Below are 24,489 nucleotides of genomic sequence, written 5' to 3'. Positions count from 1 at the left end.
GGGCCGCTCCCGCCGCCGGCGGAGCCTCGCGCCCCGGCGCTTCTGCGCTGCCCGTTCGCCTGGCTCCGACGTGCCCGCAGAGCCGGGACCGGCCCGTCGCCGCCTCGCCGGGGCCTGGCCGCGCCGGCGCCTGCCTCCTGCGTCCTGTGAAAAGGGCTAAAAATATCCCCGGGTTTCCCCAGGGCTTGTGGAAGCAGGTGCTCAGCCCCGGCGAGCGGAGAGGTGGCGAGCGGCAGCCCGGCGCTGGGAGATGCCCTTCCCCGCCGGGACCCCCGCGCCGCGCGCCTCCCTCGGGGAGGGCTGGGGGCTGCCGGCCAGCTCCTGCTCTCTGCGGGGCACCGCCACTTTTACTCCCGTCGGGATGTATGGAAGCAATTTCCCCTCCCCGAGCAGCGGGGCGATTCTCAGTCCGCGCGAGCTAACTCACGGTGAAATCCCAGCGAGGACTAGGAAAGTGCTGTCCGCGCTGAGGTTTGCCTTGGGACAAGCCCTGACATCCTGGGCTCATCGCACCTCAGTTTCCCGTCTCTGAAACGGGCCAGGGTGGCTCACCTTGCCGTTTCCAGGTTCCTGAGCTGTTGGTAGCTCTCGCCGTTTTATCATCAGTCCTGTGGAGCTCAGTGATGTGCATTAATACTCTAACTGCTTGTATGCAATAGCATGAGAATTTGTCTTTTCTTTCACGTCTCTAGCACTTGCGGTTGCAGAGGAAAACTTGAAATTGCTAAATGTGGCAACACTAGATTGGGGGGGGGGAATGCCTCTAAAAAGTATTAATTTAGAATTTCTCTGTTTTGAAAAACAAACTCCAACGGTTTTAGGGACTTGACTCATGGGTTTTTGGCCCCTTGGGCTTGACAGCGCTGTTTTACACCACTTTATTACTCCATCATGGAGAAATTCAGGGTTCGCTCCACCCCTTGCTTTTGGTTACACAATCCCGGTGTTTCCCAAGACCCATAGATCTGCTTTCTGACTATTTCTGGGCTTGTGATTTCCACTTGGGAAGGGAATATTCATAGATGCCAGACCCTGATCCTCCAGGATTGCCAGCTGGGAGTCCTATCTGATTATTTACTTGCATTGTCACTGTGCCTGGAAATGCGCCTCACAAGGCAGCACCCTGGGGTGCTGGAGGCTTAGCTCGACACACGAGGCTCCAAGGAGCCTCCAGTCAGTGCTGTTTTCTTCTGTCTGTGAGTTTTGCTTCCTAGCCTGGTGTTCCAGGTGTTGTGAACTTGTCTGGTCCAGCTGTGTCTCCATCTGTGCAGCGCAATGCAAATTCAAGTTTTGGAGTAAGGGGTGAGGATGGGAGAACCTCCTGYTGCCTGTGCTTCCCCACCACCCCTGGAAGGCTTTTTGGTTGTAAGCTGGTGATACGGTTTCCTGCAGCCTACAGAGCAGTGTTTTATATATAGGTGCTAACAATGTCTTTGGGGAAATTACTCACTTTACTCATCTGGCTGGGATCGCACCTGAAGAGCGAGTGCTGGCGCAGCAATAGCATATGGTGCTGTGAGGCAGGATTACTCAGCAAACGTGTGGAGTGGGTGATGCTCAGTGGTGTGGCCCTGTAGATGCGAAGGTGTACGAACCTGCTGGGAGGTTTTGTGCCAGCGCAAGCAGGGCTGGACTGGGGAGAGGGGTGTTGCTTCTGTGTTTCCAGTGGATATGGAAGGGAGAATGTGCTATAGCCAGAGGTCAGCAGCATCGCAAAGGGGATGTGTGACCTGCATTCCCATCTCCCCTCCCTTAAGTTGAGGTTAAGGCCACCGGTAAGCATGGGAGAGAAAAGATGCTGCTTGTCAGCTCCTCTTTGGGGGAGGATAGCTCTGGACGGGATTGAGAGTTTGGTGGGAACCAGCAGCTGGGAGTTGTTGCCTCTCTCAGGCTTTGCTGTCCTATTCCTCTGTGCCCTGGTTGCCATCCTATACTGTAAGTGGTGTGGCGAAGAATGCAGCCTTTCCCTTTAGCTTGTTATTTCCATGTATTTAGGCAAGGAAGAGGTATTCTACTGCCACAAGCTCTTCTGAAGAGCAAATTTCATTTACAATGTCTGGCAAAGACAGTCAGAACGTGCTGGAACTGGGACAATGGAGTTTGAGTATTGGAGCAAATTCTGGAGACAAGAACACTCCAGCAAGGTATGTCCTTGAGAACTGTCTATGTGGCAAGGCAAAGAAAGCAATAAGAAAGGAGAGGTTTTTAAGCAGCCTTTGGCATCATTCCTCACTCTGCAAGAAATCTTACAATGCCTTTTCAGCCTGACCTACACGAAACAGAAGACCTATTTAGCATGGGGCTGTGGATCATTGCTTGCCAGCAGCTGGTACAAAACACTCATGGGTGGAGGAAGCTACACCATCTACTCTTGTAAGAGTGCAGATTTCATTTTAAAATAACAGTTCTCACACTTTGGGTTGCAAAGATAACCTTAATGCCAGTGTCTTTTGCTGCTCAGTTTCTTCTCTGGCTGAAGCACTCCAAATTGAATAGAATCAGCTTGGTTTACTCTGGTGCTCTATGGAGCTACAAGAGCTTCAAGGAAAATAGTATCTGTGTCTTGCTCTGTTTTTGAATGTGGTGACTAGTAGCAGTGGTAGCTACTGGACCTCTGCAGGAAAAAGAAAGAGAGCAGATATCAATCAAGGCATCCAGCGGAAAATGGGGTCGCAACACAGAGGGGTAAGACAGAACCATGCCGTGGGGGCTGGACATCCCATGGGAGCACCASTGGCTTCCGTAAAAATCTTGGTGGCTCTCATTCATGTTGCTGCCAAATTAGGAGACTGAGTCCTGTGGCAAGTAACTCCGCAGTTACATATCGTTGCATATGTTCATAAACTTGAGCCTGAATGCTGGATTTATAAATAGATGCAACTGAAGCAAATCATCTTCCTTGCAAGAAACATCATTGGAAGCGGATTTTTTTGTGGAGCTTCTGCAGGAAGAAAATTTCTCAGGTCAGGACGGGATTTTTGAAGAGTGTTGTTGCTGTGGCTGAGAGGGAGCAGGCAGGACCTGTCCGGCTGTGGGAAATGCCCAGCCCTGCCTGGTTTGGAGCAGAGCCCGACCTTTCTGCCTAGGCCTCCTGTCCGGCGCCTTCCCAGTGGAGGGGATTTCTTGAAGCGCTCTGAAAGGCCTTGCTTTTGTGCCCTGGAAAGTAGAAACACATTTGGAAACCTTGGAAACTTTCCCAAATGGAAGAGCTGGTTTCCAGCCAGCCTGGCCACAGCAGTGTCCATGGCCAGGCAGGTGGGCTTGCCTGGGCCATGGTCTGAGTGCTGCAGCACTATGGGAGTTGTGTTCCCTCCGTTGGCTCCCTTGTTCCTGGGGATTCCGCTTTTCCCTGACCTTTCGCAACACCTCTGTAACTTCTGTTGTGTTTTGGATATGGCTCTTGCCTTTCCCACATGTTCTGTGCAGCCAGCCTTTGATCTGGGCTGGGAAGAAAATATGTTCCAGGCGAAGATTCAGACCTTTCCTTTTTGAAACATGGATGTAGGAGTCACGTGAGGTCTACTTTAATGTTCTTTTTTCATCCCCATCCCAGCGGCTTGCAGTGCCCGGAAACTCTCCTTATTGCTTGTTCCTAAAACCAGTTTTGCCTTTGTAACCCTGCAAACAAGGCCAGCTTGGCAATCCTGGAATATTTGTCCCTGGGTCGGGACTGCAGGAGCTCTGCGGAGGAAAGGGGGCCTGTGACGTTTTACTGCTTTCCAGTAAAACAAACAAAAACCGAAAAAAGCCCACAGCGTCTCTGACTTTTGCTTTCCTTCTGAGGAGGAGGGATGCTGGGGGACTGGCTGCCTCGTCATGGGAAAACAATGCTGTCAGCATGCGGAGAATCGCTTTCACGATACGCATTCCTGGCAGGGAGGAGACTTCCTGGGAACGGGCGCTCCTCGGGGTAAGGAAAACCCCATTCTGCACAAGGGCCGGGCCGAGCCGAGCCACCCACCCCAGACGGTGCCTTGTGCTCGCAGGACGGGGCAGCGCCGGGCTGCTCAGCCTGCCGAGCCCGCGGCTTCCCTGGGTCTGGCGCTGGGCTGCCGTGTGCGGTCCGAGGGCTGGGCCATTCGTCGGGAGAGGGACTGCACGGGGGACGGCATGATCGGGGAGCAGTGATCTCTGGCTATGGCTGGGACCTCTCTCCTGCACATGCTAGTCGGGGCTTCCTTAAAAATTCCAAAGCAGTGATGTGTGCAGGGAGGGAGGAAGGCATTTCTTCCTCCTCACTTGGCTTTAATTCAAGTCTATCAAAAACAAAGGGCTTCAGGAGGTCCCCTCAACAAGCTCCCTTTACTCACCCTGTCTGCCCGATGGTAGTTTCTCCTTTTGTACTGCACCTTGCTACCTTCACCATTAGATGCCTACAGGAAAGCTCCCACGACTGTGTCCAAGTAACGCTGAGGTGCCAGCCCACCTGCTCTGCAGGGTTCACATCCTCTGCATTTGTGTCTGCAGCTGTTTGGTGTTTTAAAGCAGGAATTGTTTTGATTGCTGCTCCTGCCTTGCTGGCTGTGGAGTGGTTAGAGCTGTGGCGCTAATCCTTGCTGCTCTGGCAGTGACGCATATATTTCATAATGACTGGGGAGAAAAGTCAGAAAATGGCTATACCTAGGGCGAAGTGCACACCAAATGCTGTGAATCCAGGAGGAAAGTGAAAAGCCTCTGGCCTGTGCTGACCTTAGTTGCTCTCCCAGTTTCAGCAGCTCTGACCTGTGAGTGTTGGGGTCCCTGAGAGGCAAGAAGTGATGCATGTTTGCTGCTGTCATGTGAACATCCTGCAGTTTCCCAGGGCAGGATTTAGAGGGGGACAGAAGAGAAAGCCAATGCCTGTGGCTGGACACAGAGAACTTTGTGCACTTGGGCCCTGCAGAGATCACCCTGCTGTTGTCCACAGGGGCCTTTGGCCAAGCAGCCATCCCTGCCCGTGGGTCTTGGGGCTGTGCATCTTTAGCTGGCTTTTAGTGGCATGTCCACGCTGGCTCAGTCCCACGTGGCTTCCCCCTGGCAGCCTTGCTGGGAGTCGGAGGCTCTTCCTGCAGCCTGGGCAGAGCAGCCCTCAGGTCCCCGTATCTGTCGGGCCTCTCTGGAGGAGGGAGATGAGACTCCCTTCTGCCCTACGTGGAGCCCCCGCCTCGTTTTCCCTGTAGACGGTGACAGATCGCGCCTGAGCCACAACGCAGCTATTTAAATACTAACCATTTTCAGCTTTGCCCTGGGGTCTCCCCTGCCCACTCAGTCTGTCATTCTCTCCTTTTGCTGAGTTGTCATAAAAATTTACTACCTAAAGGTCTCGGTGCCCCACTTGCAACCCGGCACCCGCCCACGGGCAGCTGAAACGCAGAACTATCGGTGGGCAACCGCAGCGTCTCGCAGCCTCTCCCTTTGGGTCTGCTGAAGGGTTTTCTGCATCTGTCCTGAGACTGTCCTATGACTGGAGAGGACCTGGGTGGTTTAAAAAAAAAAACCCAACCAATGCACCCAAAAGCCAGCATGCTTCACTTCGGTTTGCTGTAGAGCTGAGGAGCTGCAGTGCTCGTGGGCTCCTCTGCTGCTAGCTAGAAAGAGCAGACAGACACCTGAATGCAAAGGAGCAGTGTGGCTGGTTGCGTACATCCACACAGCTTCGCTGCACCTGGGCTATGCTCCTGGCAGCGCTGTAACTGCAACTAGTGTGATGCTGCATCTAGGTTAATTAGTCCTGGCTCTGAGCTGATTAGCGCCTGGGCACAGAGCTGCGGCAATACGCCTGCATGGCTTCTGGGTGGCTGGTGGTCCCTGGCTGGCCTGCTCATGGCACGGTCTGGGCTAGTCTGTGTTCGTCTTTGTGCATGAGTACCCAGGACTGTGAAATACTGTAAGACTGGCTTAGAAACCACTGATTCACAAAAGAGAGAAATGTTTTCTGGTGGTGGTGGTGGTTGGTTGTTTTTTTTGGAGCTTGTGCATGATTGTGCTTTCTTTGCAATTATAATGGTAGTTGGAAACTTGTTTATCTTCTTCTCTCTCATCCCCAATGTTGTTTTTAATGAAATGTGAGATTTTCATTGCAAATCTTGAATTTCAACAGTTAGGTCTTTAAGAGAAAAAGAAAACATAGACTCCAGGGCTGGAAGGGACCTCACAGTGACCTGGTCCATGCTCCTGTCCCAAGTGTGGCAGCTCTGTCCTAGCAGTCCCTTATAGAAATTGAGCTGCTTTTCAACCCCACCAGCAGCGGGTACTCTACCACCTCCCTGGGCAAACCCTCGCTGTGCCCAGCTGGCTCCACTGCTGGGCTCAGACATTTGTGGAAATCCTCCCTTCTTGCCTTATCTTGTTTGCTGGTTATTTCATGTCTTATCTGTCCTTGTGTCAGCTGGGGATAATTCAGTTCCTCTTTGCAGCTGCTGTTTACGTATCTGAAAACTGCTCCCATATCCCCATCTCTGTTGCCACCCCTTCAGGCTAAGCCACCGGTCGGTGAGCCTTCCCGTCACCTTGCTCTGACTGTCCCCGCCATTCTCCCTCCTGCTGATGCTCACCCTTCCCCAGATGTGGTGCCTAAAACTGGGTGTGTTATCTTGGTGGAGACCATACCACGCTTTGGGATGGCCCTTAGGTAGAGAGATCCATGATAAAACCATGGGAATTGAGACTACCCCAGGCCAGAGGCTTTTGGTGGCTTTGTCCAGCTGAAAAAACATCAGGCCTTAATAAGTGAGCTCTGCAGACAGGTAACATGGTTAGCGCAACTCATTCTGGTTCGGGTTGAGCTGTTCCATGCTGCCGTTGCCTTGCAGGCTCTGATGTGCCTGGGACTGACGTGGTGGGGGGCTGGAGAGCAGTGTGGCTGGCAGGGGACAGGACGCTGTCCCCACTCGGCACGCTTGCTCCTCTCCTTCCCTGCGGTGGGTGTGCCGCAGGGTCCCTGCGCGCCGTCACACCGGCGCCCCACGGCGTCCTTGTTCTCACCCGCAGGCTGGCCTCTTGCTTGGCGAGTTTTCTTCACCTGCATGCATCTCCCGGGCGGGGAGAGAAAGGGGATTTCACGACACCCGTGGCAATACTTCCCACTGCCGAGGAAGGTCTTGCTTGCTATGGGAGGTCAGCAGCACAGAAACTGCCCCGGTTCTTCTTCAGCTTCCTGTCAGCTGCTTGCGTGCTCCAGAAATAGCCTTTACTCAGCCCACCTCGGGCAGCAGCTGGGAAGATACAGCAGCTCTCACTGTTTTCATCACCTTCGTCGCTTCAGATGAGGCTTCCTTCTCCCTGCCCAGAGCTGCGGCTGCTTCTCCATTGCAGACGATGGTGTGAGAGGTCTCTGTGCAGAGATGGGGTTTGGCAGCATCCAAAGAGCAGCAGGAAGGTGAGACCTGACGCAGGATGCGGATAGGTGGGATCGAGCCTGTTGGCAGAGAAATAGAGGGATTGCTCCGTGGCGTCTGGCCCGTGCCTCTCCCAAAGTGCCGCCTTTCACCGCTCTGCCTCCAGCAAGCCGCTCCGTAAGCGACGGTCGACGTGCTTCGTGCCCGGCGCAGGCTGCGTGCCGCRCTGCGGAGCGAAGCGCGCCCACGAGGCGTCTCGTCCCCAGGCGGACACGGTGGGTGGTGAGCGCGCGGCACGCCTCCCTGGCCGCTCCCGGCGAGCGGGCTGGCGGCGGCTCCCGAGGACGTGTCCCCGGTGAGGTCATGTGCGATTATCTCCCGGGGAGGGTAGCTTTAATCGCCGCCCTGGTTGCGGATCCTGCCAGGTGGCAGTTGTCATCTGGAAAGTCCCCGGTTCTCCCTGGCAGGCAGGTTATGTAAACTGGTCTCGGGGATCAGCCCCGTGTCTCGGGCCGGGCTGGCCCGAATCGCTCGTGATGTGAGCATTGGCGTGAGGTCGAGACGGTTTCGGGTGTGAGCATCCCCCATTCCCCTTTCAAAATGACCCTGCTCAGCCCCCTCCCGTTCGCAAGCTCACGACGTCCCGGCGGCAGCGACAGCCTTGTGCCGTGAGGAAAAGCGGCTGGGGAAGCACCACGGGAGTTTTGGCCCTGCTCTCCGGCTGTGCTCCCCGGCAGCCGGCATGGCAGGGAGAGCCGCGTCCTGCCCTGCCCCAGCTCCAGCTGCAGCCGCCCCGCGCTGGCGTCACCCCCGCGGGGAGGCCTCGGCTGCCGAGCGGCCCTGGCTTGTAGCCTCTGCTATTGACACAAACGGCATCAGGGTTGGGTTTTGTTTTGTTGTTGTTGTTTTTCAGATTATTTTTGTTTTGCTTTTTGATAAGTCAGGCTGTAATTCACAGCAACTGCTTTATCACCCCCAAGAGAAGAGCAAGACAGGCAGCTGGGGCAGAAAACCTGCTCAGCTGTCCCAGGATGAGACCTCCGCAGGAAGGAGGACTTGGAGACCCACAAATGCAAGGAATTAAAAAAAGCATGTATTCTGTGCTGTATGTGGGTATTTCCTTCCACTCTGCAGGCAAATGGTTTCTCTGATTAATTCAGCGTGGCCTGCCTGCTGGTGGGCTCATCCCATGGACCTGCTGGTGAAGCTGCTCTCATGCTTTCCTCCCGYGCTGGGCCAGTGCAAGGAGCTCCTGACGGGATCTGGTGATCTCGTCAGCTCACCTGGCCTTTTTGTTCCCCACACGCTGCAGTCCCCATTTCTCACTTGAAGTCCAGTGTATCTTTGCGGCATGTGCTGGACACTCAAGAACAAAGTAAAAGGATTTGGTTTATTTTAAGTTTCACCCTCTGATTTTTTTTCTTTTTTTTTTTTCCTCTGGTGACAAATATTTGCGGAAATCTTTTTTTAATGGAGGAGCTTTTTGGTAAGATTTGGGCGGGTTGGGTGTGTTGGTCTGATTTGGTGTTTGTTTGCCCTGACATATGGCAAGAAATCATAAAACATGGAAGTAATGTTCTTTCATTTCAATCACTTTCAACTTTAAAAAGAAAAAAACCTACAGAAGAAAATAAAAGCCCAAATACCCCAGATGTGTTTTGCAGAACCTCTTGACTATAACTCCCAAAACTTAAAAGGAACCAGTTGCCTTTTGATCATCCTGCCAAGTGCAGGAAAAACTATAGTTCATGGGGGGAGCAAAAAGGGGTCTGAGCCAAGCAACCAGTCGCCCTTAGCGAGATGTCCTGCCCAAATCGCCCTGCGGATACCGCTGCTGCCATGGCCTCCCAGGCTGCTCTGTGCCCATGTAGGTTAAGGCTTTTGCAGTTGTAGAAAGTGCCTTTCCCATAACAGCCCCTCACAAATGTTTGTGCCCCCTAAAGATGTCTTGCGCCTGGTAGAGCTGCCCCCAGCAATGGTGTACGGATGTGCAATCATGGAGGCGGACACCTCTGGGTGGAAGTTCCTGGGTCTTGTCCCTGCGGGGATGTATGAGCAGAGCAGCGGCTGGGGCAGCTCCTTTTTGGGAATTCCTGTGCCTCGTGGGGGCAGTAGTTGTCCCTGATCGGGGTTTGCTGGTGATGCCTCCTCGCGTGACATTTCTCATGGGCGTGAGTCACTTTGGCACGTTCACCCAAAGCAAGGCAGGCTTGAGTGGAGACAGAGAGGGAAGTGCCTTCACCTGATGCAGCTCTCTGCTCCTTGCTCCGGCCAGTGAGCAGCACTATCTCCACCAGCGCAGGAGCCATGGCATCAGCACCTGCAGGACCTGGGCCCCACAACGCCCCTGCACGGTTGGACTGAGGGGACTGCAGTGTTGGCCGGGACCAGGAAAGGTGACGTTGTGTTTTGTTGCCTTGCAGGGATGTCTGGTTGGGAGGTAGGCGATTAAACAGCAGACATGGAAGGGAGAGGACCCTACCGCATCTATGATCCTGGTGGGGGGATGGAGGAAAAAGGATCTGCGACCTTTGAGCAGTTGATGGAGGAGAACACCCGGCTGAAGGAGAAGATGCAGGGGATAAAGTCCATAGGTAATTGCTGCATGGGTGGAGGATGGGGTTTGCCTTCTGGGGAGCCTGCTCCCTTCGTCCGACAGCCTCTGTCTGGCAGCCCAGCCTGCGCTCAAGGAGCACGACTGTTTTCTTGCTCCGTCTGCTAAGAAGGGTGCTAAAAAGCCAGGGATCTTAGTAATATAGCAATAGCAAAGCAAAGCTCTTGCCCTCTTGGTAGCTCAAGCAGGATTTCTGGGCTTTTTTGTGGTAGGGTACAGAGGGACATTGCGTGTTTGTGGATGGGCCCAAGGTCTTTGCTAAACTCCTGGGGTGCATTGCAGTGTGACGAATGGCTGGAGAAAAGGGGAAGGGATGGAGTAGTGTTGGCTCCCCTGGAGCCCTGCAGTGGCAGATCATAGAAAACCAAGATCTGTCCAGCTTTTGACTACAGCCCTCGCCTCCTGTAACCCCCCTCTCATCAGGGGCTTTTCCTGGGTGCTGCTCAGAGGCTGAACGGTGCTTACCCTCCGTGGACCCCAGTGCTGGGAGATCCCTGCACAGCATAGACACAAGCAATGCTGTCTGCAGTTGTTGGCAGCAGCAATCCGCAGCAGTAGGGATGTGCCAACGCTGAGACACCACAGATGAGTAGTGCCACCCTCTTTCTCCTGCCTGGCCGCCTTCCTCCACCCGCCTCTGTTTTTGCTTTTGGTCTCGTGACCCAGCTTCCGGTTTCGAGTCCTACTTCTGCAACTGAATTTCCACTTGCCTTGTGATTCCTGTCGTGTGTGCCATGCCCTTACCTGTGACTGAAACCCACTAGCTTAGGAGTAGCTGCCTGGGGTGGGGAGAGGGTTGGATTGCTGGTGCTGGATCCCACAGCTTGAGGGCTGGACCCCGCATCATCCAGGCTTAAAACTGGCTCTCCTGGAAAGAGGAGAAGACTTCTGAGAGATGCAGTGCTGCAGTTCTGTCTCCTGTAACCTGTCTTCCCTGTGTTGGCCTGGGACACTCTGCAGCCATAGGTGTAGCTCAGCTGTGAGATTTGACCAGGAAGAGCTGGTTTTAGATGGGGAAAAAACAAAAACAAAAAACGTTCTGGGCCCTTCCTCTCCTTCTACCCCCAAGCAGAGGGGATTGGCTGACTGATGTGGCTGCTCCAGGGCAAGCACTTGGAAGGGAGGGTGAGCGCAGGGGAATGTGAGCATCTTTTTGTTGCCTGCAACAGGAGAGCTACTGGAAGAGTCCCAGATGGAGGCATCCAAGCTGCGGCAGAAGGTGGAGGACCTTGTGAAGGACAAAGAAATGCTGATGGCATCATCTTCCTTAGACAAACTGGTGGAAATGGGAGGTAGGAGATGGGAGACCTGCCAAGGCCTCCTGGATGGCTCAGGATCCCGAGTTCAGGGGAAGGGAGAAGATGCAGCACAGGGTCTGGAAAGAGATGTCCATGAGGCTCCCTTCAGGGGCACTTGCCTCTCCGTTAAACAGCCAGACTTGGCTTCCTTTGCATCTACTGCATCAACTTTGCTCTCTTGCTTTCTTTGCCTGTGTGCAAGTCTCCCCCATTGCCAGAAATGCACATAAGAGCTAGCCCGACTGAATTCCCATATGTGGGACGCGTTCCTGGGAAAGCGGCAGTGAGGGAGGGCGCGAGCAGCGCAGGGTGTGATGAGTGCCCTCCCATCTGGCTGCCGACTGCCCAGGATTTCCTGCAGCCTCTGGAGCAACTGCATAGGTGTCCATGTTTCTCTGGCCATGTGTCCACATACTCCCTTGGCCTGGGAAAGACCAGACCCCGCTTTACTGGCAGGCGGTGGTTGCTAAACCACCAGTTCATGGCTGGTGGAAACAGGAAGGCAAAGCCACACTGGTGTAATGGGAAGAAGAGATCATCCTGCCATAACACAGAGTTTCCTTGCATCTTGTCCAGCTCCTTAGCAGTGAGCTCAGTCTCACAGGGGCATGGACTGGGGCAGTGGTTATTTTTAGCAAGGAAAGCAGAGGTGGCTCCAAGTTGAGTGCTTCACTCTGCCAAGGTCAGTGTTGCATGTTTGGGTGTGTTTCAAGGCAGTCTGCAGCCTTCTCTGCTCTCAAGAATGTATTTAATAAGGCTGAGGTCAGCTAGAACTGGCCAGGGATGTCTCTGGAGCTGGTGGGAGCCCTGAGGTAGGCAGGGCTTCTGCAGCCAAATCTGTTTCTGTTAATGTTTATTTAAGGCTAGCTAAGGCAAAGCGGTTTTGAAGAGTGGTTTGAAGTGGCAATGGTGACAAAGCCTTACCTTCCCATGGGTTTAACTTGCTGGGGGTGAAAACCAGTGGGAAGTTTCTGCAGCTTTGCTCGACGTAAGCAGAGCCGCATGAGCAAGGAATTGTCCGTGGAGCGTGAGCTTACTCCCTTGGGGATGGAGGGCTGCCCCTTTGAAGTGGAAGTTGTGCTGCCTTGCCTGCTGGCTGGGTCTAAGCCAGGGCAAGCGCGCAGGGGCTGGTTGGTCTGGCAGGCAAGGCCCTGCCATGGCACCTCCTCCCAGTGTCCGTTGACCTGGGTGGAGAGGGGCAAGGTGCAGCCCTGTGCTCTCTTCTTTGTCCCTGAACTGCTTTGCTCTGAACATGCTAGTCTGCAGCTGGTTAGGTCAAGAAGGATCCAGTCTGCATGTTGTGTGTCCTGCTGCCAGTGGAGCTGTGTTTAGTTTTACCCATGATAAGCTTAGAGAGGGCAGGCACAAGCCATCAGCTACAGCCAGTGAAAGATACTGCTGCCGCTGTTACGCTCAGTCAAATCAGCACTGTCATCCCTTCTCCTGGAGGGAAGCAAGCTGGGAGGTTTCTGTGCCATCATCATAGCTGGAGAGGAAACAGTGTCCGACCTTGCAGTGGGTCTGGTCTCTGAGTCCCTGTGCAGGAGGGGAGAGGCCCTGCTCTCCAAAACGCTTATGGCTACATGCTCCCTCCCTTCCACAGCCGGCGGCCCTGATCCCAGCTCCTCCCTGGCTGCTCCAGGCAGTACCCAGAAGCAGCTGAATGCAGAAGCACAGAAGTCTCCTCTGAGCGTGAGTCTGGTGAAAGCAAGAGCCTGCTCTGAGATGACCCAGAGGGAGAGACTGGCTGTCTGGTTAAAAGAAAAGGAGTCAGTCTTTGGTCTCTAGGAATGGGAACAAATCTGCAGGGGTCAGCTTCCCTGCTATTTGCCCCTCCTATGCTCCCAGGACAGCAGGGGCCGATACCACTGCAGAGCTGGCGACCAAAGGCAGGACCTGCTGCAGTTACTGAGGGCCCTGGGCTCCCCTGAGCTACCCATGCAGCTGGCAAACCCCAGGGATAGCAGACGGGGAAGTCTCTTTCCTGGGAACCTCTGGGTTTCCACTGCCCTTATATGTGGCATTATCTTTGTAATAAGTCAGAGATGCTCAAAGCCGTGTTGACTCGTAGGAGGGCAGAGGGATGAGGTAACTTGGGACTGGACCATACTCCTGTCCTGGCTGTCCCTGAGGTCTCCCTCCACGCAGGAGAAGAGCAGGGTTGCCTTTCACTCACTGGGGGGAACCTGACCTTATGCCTCCTGTTGCAGGGGTCTTCATCGGAGTTTGAAATCGTTCCTGCCGAAGCACAGGGGTTTTTGCAGGAGACTGGGAGAACGGTGAGTGGCCCTGGCGCCTTGGGGAAGCTTGTTTAGGCTGCAGGTGGAGAATCAGTCCCAGTGCGTCGGAGGGTGTGCCCGGGAGCAAAGTGGCTGTGTTGTGCCCCAGGAGCATAGCTGTCATCAGACTGCGTGGCACATGCATGCAGGGCTGGGAGGCCTGGGTTGAAGTGGGCGTTTGGGCTGTTCTCTGTGCTGGCCTTCACCAGAGGTGAGGTGCCACGGGTGAGGGAGCAGTGATGCCTGCTTGCAGCTCCCGTGTTCCTGATGCTGAGAGCACGGTGCTGTTTCATTCAGCACCTCTGCCAAGCCAACTGGCATTGGGCTTGGAGAAACTCCTGCTAGTGTCCTCACCAGGAAGGGAAGGAGAAGAAATAGAGGCAGAGACATGGCTAGTGATGCTGCGGGCTCCTCCACGACGTAACGGTGGGGCAGGAAGGGCTGGCAGCCCCCTTCCTCCTAACAGACCGCCTCTGGGCATTCACAGAGCAGCCAAGCATGTGTGCAGCTCCTGGAACTGTGCAGGACCATGGTAGCAACATGGTGTCCAGTAGAGCCTCCCTCAGTGATGACAGTGAGGGGGACTTGGCCAGTCCATGGGCAGAGGGGAATTGTACAGCCCCGTGGCTCGTCCTCCCCACATCTCTCCCTGTCTCGCTGTGGTGTAGAGGGCTCGCAGGTGCTGGCACTGCGCCCCTGGATATCACTTCTCTCGCCTGGCTGAGGCAGGGAGACGAGAGAAGGGGGAAAGCATGAAGCTGCTGTCAAAGGACTTCTTGCTCCGGTATGCAAGTAGCCTGGCCACCGGTGTCCTGGCACTGTGCACACAGGGCCGGCAAGTGACACCAGCCAGCCAGGGACACCAGTGCCTCCAAGCACCACAGGGCAGTGATGGGAAGGGCTGCGATGACCTGAGAATCTGTTGGCGATGCTCGGATGCTCACGTCCCAATCCCCGGATGGAGTGGAGAGACTGGATTTATTCTCTCTGCCTCTGTTGTTGCTGACAGGGTCTGCCACAGCCCAGGCGTGTTTGTGAGCTCTGCTTGCTGCCGTCTGAATGTCCTCTCAGCTGGGATGCCGCGTCCTGTCCCCTCTGTGGGTCCCGTGCTTCAGGCTCTTGCGTGCGCTGCAAGGGATGTGAGCAGGGACAGGGGAGTCCAGCCCCGCAGCCCCTACCTGGCCTAGCCACTCAGTATTTGAGTGGGGTGAAAATCAACGCATGCTGCGCTGCGGTAGTGCATGGGGCAGGAAGGGGAAGCGCTCTTGGCGTTTGTCGCCGCTGTCATCTCTGAAGAGCGAGGCAGCGTTGGGGTCTGTGCTGGATTGTGTCGGATCTGCAGGAAGGGACACTGGGACGCAGCTAGGGAACAGCGACCCTCTGGGTGGCTCAGCGCCATGCTCCTGTCCTGCTCCAGGCCCTGTGTGGGTCCTGCACCAGCTCCGCCTGCTCGGCTCTCCCGACCGCTCCAGCTGGGCTCGGGTCCTGGCTGCCTCCTCTCGCCAGCCAGCGCTGGTGGAGGGAGCTGGCTGTCCTGTGCCCCATAACACCCCCCCCACGGGGTCCCCCATGGCAGTATCGGGCTGTAAGCCCCGGGGTCAGGGAGCTGGGGACACTCTCGGCCTCTCACCCCGTGGGAGTTTCTGAGGACGGTGGGGTGTGTGCAGGGTGAGTCAGCGGGGCTGGGAGCGGTGGTGCGGGCGAAGGCGTGCCAGCGCTCGGCCGTGGGAGCCGGCCGGCGCCGGGGCCAGGCCGTGTTGTGCACACAGCGCTGCAGGTCTCCTAGGCAATGCAGGAGTTAATCACCCACAGCAATGGAGGGCAAGCCGGTTACGGCGGCCGGGGCTCCGCTCGCCGCCTGCGTAGGTGGGTGTGCGCAGTGACGCGGGCAGGCGTGCCGTGACCTGGGCTCTCACCGGCCACGCTTTAAATCCGGCACGTTTTTGCTCTTGACTGCTGTGTGCCAGAGAGCCTGGATTGTCCGGTGCCCGCCGTGTCGCGGCAGACAGGGGAGCTGCAGAGCAATGCCAGAAGAGGGGAGGAAGGAGGAGGTACAGGATGGGATAAGACCGTCCCTGAGCAGAGGGTGGAGGGGAAGCTGAGACCTTTGCAGATCGAAAGGAGAGAGGTGGGAGCACGGGGCAGGGAGGAAGCAGCCCAGAACCGCTCGGAGTAGGCTGGAGGTGCTTGGGGGCACAGTTCTTACACAGGGTCAAATAACAAAATAACACCTCATTTCTGCTGGGAAGGGAGAACCAGCACGTCCCAGTGCCCCTGGCRAGGAGTCCCTACATGTTTGTGTTGGTGGCTTAGCCAGCCTGCGCTGGGCACTGCAGGATCAGACCTCTCCTGCTTTAACCTCAGCTCGCTCGGGGCCTGAGGGCAGCCAGGAATGGGGCAGCTGAGGGGGTTTCCCTGCCTTCCTGGGTGCTGTTTGGGTTAGCTGCAGATGGGCCTCAGTGGCTCTGATGTCAGAGGGGGGGTTTGGGAGCAGCATTGCTGGGGAGCTGTGGGGAGAGGCAGCCAGAGGAGCTGAGCCTGGGGCTGGCTGCAGCACCTGCTGAGTGGCCCCGCTGGCTCAGAGAGCCCCTCCATCCTGGGTCCCAGACCCGTCTGCAGTGTGCATGTGCCATGGCAGTGTAGCGAGCCCGCGGTGGGTCAAGTGCTGCGTGCAGATAGCCTCCAGCGTCCCTTGTGCTGCACGGTTGGGTGGGTGCAATTAATCAAATCCTTATGGTGCAGCACGGGGCTGACATCTGGTACAGCAAGCACAGTGCGTGGGTTGCCATATGGGATAAGAAATACAGAGACCCTCTCCTGGAGGGACAAGGACCGTGCAGACAAACCTCAGCTCCCAGAGTGAGCCAGGGCCCAAAAGGACCACAGTGACCCTAGCTAAGGGGAAAGGACAGTCTCAAGACACAAAGTGATTCCATCTGTGAGCTGGTATTGCTGGTCATGGTGCTCACTGCTCCAGAAGGGTGTTTTAGGGTACTGGTRTGGGGAGTTCAGGAAAGAGAAGGGAGTAAGGGATAGAGATACTTCCCTTACTATCAAAGAGTCAGAAACTGGATCTGCTCAGGTTTTCAAGGGGAATGAGGTATGGATGGGCTGGGGAAGCTATTTTGGTAATGCCGCCTTCTACCTAGGCACTTGGTGTATCCAGGTCCAGTGGTCAGGAATCAAACCTTTATAAAGCAGATAACCCTAGGTGTGCTAAAAAACTTTATTGCAGAGTCCTCATCCTTGGCAGTTTGAAACGCAGCAGACYGGAGAGTGAGAAAGCTGTGTGTTGCTATAGAGGATGTCAGAGCAGATGACTGTGACAGTCCCCTCTGTGTCTTGTTGCCTGCACAGGGTAGATGGGTGGTGAAGAAGCAGGGGTGGGTCAGCAGATCATGACTTGTGTGTTTTGAGAAGGTGCCTTTGGGGTGCAGCAAGGGCAGCATAGCCTGCAGGTCCTGGAACACTCCTGGAACCGAGCTGACCACACCTCATCCCCTTCCTGTCCGCAGGACTTGGAGCAGCTGCCGAATGAGGACACCAACCTGCTGCCCCAGCTGCAGCACCTGGAGAGCACGCTGAGCGTCTGCACTGAGGAGGCCAGCAAGAACCAGGTCTTTGTGCGCCTGGGCCACATGGCCTCCGAGTTCAACCGCCTGGCCTCCAAGGTGCACAAGAATGAGCAGAGGACATCGCTCCTACAGGTGAGTGAGGGCTGGCTGGACTCTTCCCTGGGTTTTTCCTTTTTTCTACCAAGCCCACCTTGTCCCTGTGCTACCCTACTCCCTCCTGCCCCTGCCTGCTGTGGGCCCCTTCCCTGAGCCCCCTCACTGCTGCCAGCCAAGGAGCAGGTTCCCGGAGATGGTACCCACCCCACAGCCACATTCTTGATCCAGGAGCAGAGCTGGGGACTTGGCAGGAGCTGGGTGGCCAGGGAGGCTCTTGGGGCCATCAGCCTTGTTAAAGGGAGGGCATTTGCCTGCGATGGTGCCTCAAGGAGCCTCACGCTGCCAGCATTTGCCCCACAGACACTGTGTGAACAGCTGCGCAATGAGAATGAGGAGCTGCGAGCCAAGCTGGAGAGGGACCTGGAGCAGAGAAATCAGGCCCTGGAGAAGCTCAGGTGAGGGCGGCTGACGGAATAGGGGACGGGGCTGCTCTCCTGGCTGCCCTGGCTGTTTCCCCCTTCCTGACCCAGGCTGTCTGTGCTGTGTAGGTGTGAGAACCAGGAGCTCCGGAGGATGGTGACGCTGAGCAGCAAGGAAAATGCGAAGAGGGAAGGTGCCGAACAGCAGCAGGTAATGGGACAGCCCCTCTGCCACCCCAGCAGCGCTGCCCTTGGAGAGAGCTGGCAAGGAGCAGGGAGCCTACAAATCACATCAGCAAATGCCTGCATGGGCTGATTTTAAACAGGGACCGTGTTCTCCAGTTTGTCCCAGTGTGACTGGTGCAACTGTTCAGGAACTTGGCAGGGCATGGAAGGCAGTGGCATGGGAAGCTGCTTATGTTTAGCTGGTGTCTGTGCCTGGCCTCTGCAAAAGCCCTGAGGGTGCCTGTTGTGTGTGTGCTTCCACCAGAGTGGGACCATGATGGAAAAGGTGCCAGGCAGAGGAGGGCTGGAGGCCAAGGAGAAGAAGGTGAAGATCCTGGAGCACCAACGCAACGAGGTGAGGATGGATGCTGGGGTGAGCCACTGGGTTGGCTGAGGGAGGCACCAACATGGAGAAGGGAGTGGGGTTGGATTGAACCATGGGGCACACAGCTGGGATTGCGCTGGTGAGACTGGTGGTGTGGGAGCCAGAGGAAGGGCTGTGGAGCAGCAGGAAAGTGTTGCCTGGAGCAGGGATCTCCATCCAGCTCATTCCCAAGGTGTTTTTGCGATGGGTTTGTGGAGAGCAATGGGAAGCTGTTCAGGGCTAATGTGGGGCTATGCCTTACTCGGGGCCAGGGCTGGGCTTGCATTCACCCAGCCCTTCCTCCCCGCAGCTGCTGGAGGTCAATAAGCAATGGGATCAACACTTCCGATCCATGAAGCAGCAGTACGAGCAGAAGGTAAGGCCCAGTGCTCAGGGCTGTTTGCCTCTGGTGCGAGCGTCTGGCCAGGTGTGGGGTGGGGAGACTCAGAAGAGACTGAGTGTCAGGGAAGGCGTTTGGGTGCTGTCCGTGCCCCGCTCTGCTCATTCTACCTCCAGTACAGACCCGTCTGCTCCCACCACTGGAGCTGGATAGACCAGTGTCCCCTTCCCTCCTGGCAGATAACAGATCTGCGCCAGAAGCTGGCTGAGGCCCAGAGAGCACTGACCGAGCTGGAGTCAGAGCGGGAGCAGAAGCAACGGGATTTTGACCGCAAGCTGCTCCTGGCCAAATCCAGGATTGAAACAGAGGAGGCGAGTCCTTTGGGAAAGGCTGTGGGGAGCCACCAGCTCTGTCGCCCTCCCCTGGCTGATTTCCCTCCCGGCTCTTGCAGGCGGAGAAGGACAGGCTGGCCACAGAGGTGAGGGACCTGCAGCAGAGGATGAGGTTCCTGCAGGAGCAGCTGGCTCCGGTCACCAAACAGAGAGAGTACCAGGAGAAAGAGATCCAGAGGCTGAACAAGGTGAGGCCTGTAACACAGCTGGTCCTTGCAAAATGTCTTTTATGCTCTAGCCTCTTCTGCTCTCTCGAATCCCAAACTGACCCTGACCCCTTCCTGCCTCTGCCCAGCTCTGAACCCAGAAGGTACCAGTGCTGTGGAGCTCAGCTTTCCAAGCCTCCTCAGATGCCCACACCTGTGGCTCCTTGCCCAGGAGGCCTGGAAGGAGGTGCCTGTACTGCAGCAAAGAGCCTCCTCTGGGCAGCAGCCAGCTGTGGCTCCTTTGGGACCGTGTCTAGCAGTGTCTGCTGCTCCATGCTCACCCCCTCTCCAGGGGGAGGCAACAGAGGGAGCTTGTGTTGGGACAGAGTGGACCACATCCCTCTAGGCTCTCTGGGAATGGGGAAGGAGGGGATTGCTCTGCCTGTTTATACTGGCTTCCCATGCTGAGCACGTGCCGTGGCCCTCCAGAGATGTCTCCTGCACAGCACTTTGCTCTGATTGCTCTGCCTGCTCCTCTTCTCCCTTCTCAGGCGCTAGAGGAGGCCCTGAACGTCCAGGCCTCTCCACCGCCCGCCTTTGCCACTGCTGCAGAGCCAGTTGGGAAGATGCCACGGCAGGAGCTGCTGACTCAGAACGAGCTCCTCAAGCAGCAGGTAGGACAGGATGGAGCAGCCCCTGCTCTGCAGGGCTGACAGAAGCTGGGAGGGAGCGAAGAGCCCTGGCTCCCCCCGGCGCAGAGCCTGGCATGGCTTGGAGCAGCCCAGCAGCCCTAGTAGATGTCTCTGCCAGGGCATGTTGGGGAGGGGAGAGCTAAGCACAGCATCCTCCAGGCCTTAGCTGGAGGTACTGCAGCTGTGGGCTGTGATGCTAACGTGCCTGCCTGGAGCTTGGCCTAGACTGTGGGGACGAGGATGATAACGCAGCAACGGTGTGTGCTTGAGAGGAGTCTGCCCTCAGCTGGGTGCACCCATATCCCTTCCCTCTGCCAGGTGAAAATCTTTGAGGAGGACTTCCAGCGGGAAAGGAGCGACAGGGAGAGGATGAACGAGGAGAAGGAAGAGCTGAAGCAGCAGCTGGAGAAGCTGCAGAAGCAGTTGGCAGTCTCCAACAACCAGGTGAGCATCACTGTGCACCGCTGGCAGCTCCCAGGAGCCCCAGTGTCCCTTGTAGGGCGAATTAGAAGTGCTCATCCCCAGCGTCCTAGCCCCCTGACAGCACTGGGGTTGCCATTTCCATCTTGGAGCAGGGGGTGAGGAGGAAGCAGAAAGACCAGAGCGGTTGTTTTCCTTCCTCTTGTCCCTGCTGGAGCCAGCTGGGGAGGGCCTGGGAGAGCTGAGGTTTGGACCCGTTGTGTATGGGTGATACAAAGCTCCCGTCCGGCCTGGCAGAGAAAGGCCTCCTTTTGCGGGACAGCTGTCACCAGTAAGTGGGACCTGGCTGTGCCCCTAGGGAGGGATTTGGGGCCATCTCCCTGCACTTTCCTCTTCCTCCTGCTAGTCTCTTGTGGGACTGACTGAGGGAGACCTATAACCATAGGAGAGGAGCAGCCCATGGCTATCATTGTGCCAAAAACCATCCTGTCTCCCGTCCCTTTCCTCTCCAGAGGGCAGATTGGGAGAGCCCTGGCCATCACCACAGGTCCCCACTGTTGGCCTGGGGTTTTACCCACCCCCGGTGTGGGCAGTCCTGCAGGGCCTTGCAGCATGCTGTGCCCCACGGACACGGGAGAGGGCTGGCAGGGTGGGCTCCACACTAACCTCCCCTCTCACTCCCAGCTGCGCATCTCCAAGGATGACTGCCAGCGGGAGAAGGAGGAGAAGGAGAAGCTGAAGAAGCTACTGAAACAGCACAAGCAGGTGGGGAGGACAGAAACCCTTCCTGGCCCTGGCTGGAGGGGCTGGCCAGCAAGTCCTGGCAGTAGCCCCTTGTCTGCTGTTGGGCTGCGTGGGTTTGGGGTGCACTTTGGAGAGAGAGATCTGGGTCCTGGCGCTGGTTTGTATCAGCAGCTGCCCCCAGCGTTCTTCAACATCTCTTCTGGCTCCTTGCAGGCTTCTGGCGAGAGGCTGCACCCCGAGCCGCTGCCAGGGCCTCTGGGCCCTGCCTGCCCCATGTACCAGTACCAGTACAGTCCCCCCGTGGCTCACCCCATGTATCACGGCTTTGATGACTGGCAGCCGATCCGATACCCACCAGCAATGCCAGGCGAGCACTCACAAGGACAAAACTTCCACCACTTCCCTCCAGTGAGTATCTCCTTTGGCACTGCATCTCCAGCCTCCTCCTCCTCTCTCTGCAGTTTTGGGAGATGTTTGGGCAACCAGTGCCTGCCCTGCTGGGCTGTCACATGCGAACAGGACTGGGGCTCATTGCAGAGTGAGCAGCACCTCCAAGTTTGTGTGGGGAGTGAGTCACCGAGCAGGGAAGTGAGCGTGCATGCGCTGTTGGCATGCAAATGTTCAGCCCTCTTTCGCCCTTCATAGTCCTCCTCTCATGTCCCAACAATTATATACAGAAAGAGCAGGCTTGTGACTTACCTGCGTGGTAAATTGATGTTTCTGTTTCCCTGTCCCCTGTTCCAGCCAGAATACCCCTGGCGCCCGCCCTGCGCAATGTCTCGGAGCCAGAACGCCCAGGCAGTGGCTGGGGTGAAACCAGTCCCCAAGGACTTGGGTAAGGCACTGAGGGTTGCATGGGGAGGGATGGGAGAGGAGAGCTTCCCAGTTGGGTGAAGGTTCAAAGGGGGCACAGAGTTTTTCAGACAGTGGTTCTTTCCCTTCAAACCCCGTCTCCGATCAGAAGAGACAGGCAGTGATTCTGCTGCGTGCAGTGCCCAGCCCTGCTGCAAGGGTCAGTCTCTGCTCTGTTCCCCTTCCCCATCCCGTGCCCTGGCAGCAGGAGAACAGCCCTGTCTCGCAATTGCAAGTTAGCCAAGCCAACGCACTGAGAGGCCAGTAACGATTCTGCCTCTGCACATGATAATCCAGGCAACATTTGGAGACAGAAATGAGCCTGAGCCCAAGCAGCCCGTGGGTTTACAGCATGCCTGCTTAGTGCCAGGGCTCAAAGGGGACGGTGGTAATGGCCAGCTGGGCCCAGAGCTGGCATACAGCCAGCCCAAGGATGGCATCCTGCCCACAGGGCTCTGGCAAGGCACCTCAGCTTCTCGCCCTCATTTGTCATGCAGCTTTGAGCAGCTTGAAAGCAATGGTTAAAGTACGATATTCACACAATGCCAATGTCTTTTGTGTCTCAGAACAGGCAGGTCCCGGATTACCGTAACGCCCAGGGCCGTTTTAGCTGTGTTGTGATACAGGCTAAAGGCAGAAGAAAAGTAGGATGTGTGTGTGTGCCTGTGTATATATATCTAGGACCTTCCTCCGGCTATTTACCCCTGTGCATATACACATGGTGTATATGGCACATGCTCATGGCCTGGAACAGCTCCGGCAGGAGTTCCTGGGGAGGAATGTGCACGGAGGTGAAGGAGGGACTGGAGATGCTGTTGCAGCAGAGTGTCCTGCAGAGAGCGCGCAGACAGCCCTACGTGGCTGTCTCCTTCCTGGCAATGTATTGGGCTTGAATTTGATGCCTGGCTTTCTGTAGCTGAACGAGGAAGACAAGGTTTTGGGGCAAGGGGAGCAGGCGTTTGCCAGGAACGCACACCAGGAGCTTCCCATGTTCCAGGAGATTCATCATAGGACACGATGTGGTTCTTCCCCTTGATGAACATTTTTGCAGGCTGATGGCACAGACCTCTCCTGGTCGGCAGGCGATCCCAAGGTCACAGGTTCATACCCTGCGTGGGCACAGACTGGGCTGAGGGTGCTTGGTGTCTTCATATTTATTTAAGGACTGAAGCTAAGCTGAGTCTCTTTGTTTTCACCCTGAAAGCGTGCTTTCCCTGGAAAAGTTTCTGTAGGACTCAACGTGGGAGTTGTGCTTAGACTGTTATTTCAGATTTGTTCAGAGGTAGTCCCATGTCCAGAGCAAATGCAAGGGGAACCAAATTGCTACACAAGAACTCCAGTATTTATTTACCCAAGCGAATGCTATCCACCTGCTGTGGGGACAGGCACCACGCGCTGACTTTGCAAAACGTAGCCACTACCCTCACCTGCAGTCCTATCTGTTAGCGTGGAGGCAGGCGCAAGGATGTCTAAACCAGGCTGTGGATTTAGCCCCTCGTCCTCCACATCCCTCAGACTCCTCTCCTGCTGCCTGTGTTTTCCAAGGAGGTTCCTAATATGCTCTCCCTATGCCATCTGCTCTCTCTCCCATCTCTGATTTCCTGCTGCTCTTGGATTGTGGCCAGTTTCTCAAATGCAGAAAGTAAATCTTTCTCCAGCTGAAAACACTGGAGAAAAACACTGTTCCTGTAAGAATTGTTGTCACGTGGAAGACAGCAGGGAGGCATGGAGCTGAGACATGCTCATCTGTAAGAGGCTGGTCACTTGCTCCTAGTAACAGCATGGTTCACAGCAGCAAGCGAGGGTCCTGCTCTGCACAGAGGAAACATGCATTTGGGCTCTTTCACCACTGCTTGGCCTACTGCTTTCCACTCTTGTTTGTACTCTGGACTGAAACCTGTTCCACTCCCCATTTGTTTTGCAATGACCTCGACATGGCAAATGCACAGAAATGTGATTCCTGCATTCAGCCCAGGACACGCCTGGGGTTTGTGTACAAGGGAAGGTTTGGCTTGATTTGGTCGGTTTCTCTGCAACAAATCATTAGGAACTGTAATGATAAATACGTGTTTGCAGTAATCCTTAATAAACTGGCTGGAGATTTTCCATCTGGGCCCCAGTCTGGTCTGGGTTGGGGTGGCCTCAGCTCATCCATCGTGTAATCCCCAGCCCTGGGTGTTGTGGGGGCTGTCATCAACCCTCAGAGCATCCTGCCAGGCTCATCTCGTGTGGCCCCACACCCTGGACCTGCCACTCAACGCTGGCCTGCAGCACTGTGTGCAGCAGATCAGCATGGGAGGGAGGCCATGGCCCCAAGCTGTGGACATAGGGGCAGGAATTGAACGAGCAGGTCACGTGTATAACTTGTTTCAAAAGGTCTGAGTGCTGCTGGGGGCTCTTTTGGGGACTCCTGGCCCAGGACAGTGCTGGAGTACGTGACTGTTGCTTACCCAGCTCTTGTCGTGGTGCCTGGCCCACCTGGTGTGACATGACCCAGAGCAGGAGCACGCAGCGGCAGCCGGTCACCTGCATGTCTCTATGCTGGCCTGGGACCCCTCTGCCCTCCCCTCCCTTGTGAGGAACCAGGGCTGCACATTTGCAGAGCCTTTATTTGGTGTTTCTACAGCGGCAGGTTGATGCTTCAGGGGCACGAGGGAGCTGGCTGCCTCCGGGGGAGGAGAGGAGCACGTCTGCGCCGGGGACCACGGAGCAGCTTG

At 56.0% G+C, this 24,489-nt stretch overlaps 1 protein-coding gene across 3 annotated transcripts in view; it reads left to right on the top strand.

Moving 5' to 3' along the window:
• Positions 1-23,878, top strand: part of TNIP1 (TNFAIP3 interacting protein 1) — a 24,367-nt gene extending 489 nt beyond the window's left edge. The window contains exons 1-18 of one of the 3 annotated variants that reach the window (XM_026091387.1): positions 7,257-7,357; positions 9,740-9,910; positions 11,100-11,222; positions 12,832-12,920; positions 13,439-13,507; positions 17,023-17,214; positions 17,539-17,633; positions 17,727-17,808; positions 18,088-18,177; positions 18,497-18,562; positions 18,766-18,897; positions 18,978-19,106; positions 19,616-19,738; positions 20,075-20,200; positions 20,861-20,941; positions 21,134-21,328; positions 21,665-21,755; positions 22,339-23,878. In XM_026091387.1, coding sequence (XP_025947172.1) covers positions 9,778-9,910; positions 11,100-11,222; positions 12,832-12,920; positions 13,439-13,507; positions 17,023-17,214; positions 17,539-17,633; positions 17,727-17,808; positions 18,088-18,177; positions 18,497-18,562; positions 18,766-18,897; positions 18,978-19,106; positions 19,616-19,738; positions 20,075-20,200; positions 20,861-20,941; positions 21,134-21,328; positions 21,665-21,755; positions 22,339-22,364 — 1,842 coding nt within the window. In that variant the 5' untranslated portion in view covers positions 7,257-7,357; positions 9,740-9,777 and the 3' untranslated portion in view covers positions 22,365-23,878. Of the gene's footprint in view, positions 1-7,256; positions 7,358-9,739; positions 9,911-11,099; positions 11,223-12,831; positions 12,921-13,438; positions 13,508-17,022; positions 17,215-17,538; positions 17,634-17,726; positions 17,809-18,087; positions 18,178-18,496; positions 18,563-18,765; positions 18,898-18,977; positions 19,107-19,615; positions 19,739-20,074; positions 20,201-20,860; positions 20,942-21,133; positions 21,329-21,664; positions 21,756-22,338 lie in introns of those variants that run through there. The other 2 variants (XM_026091388.1, XM_026091386.1) reach the window with 2 other exon arrangements.
• The last annotated feature ends 611 nt before the right edge of the window (positions 23,879-24,489 follow it).

Source organism: Apteryx rowi, unplaced genomic scaffold, assembly GCF_003343035.1.
Source record: "Apteryx rowi isolate R43461 unplaced genomic scaffold, aptRow1 scaffold_90, whole genome shotgun sequence".
Classification (NCBI taxonomy): Eukaryota; Metazoa; Chordata; class Aves; order Apterygiformes; family Apterygidae; genus Apteryx; species Apteryx rowi.
This window is presented reverse-complemented; position numbering and strand designations above follow the sequence as displayed.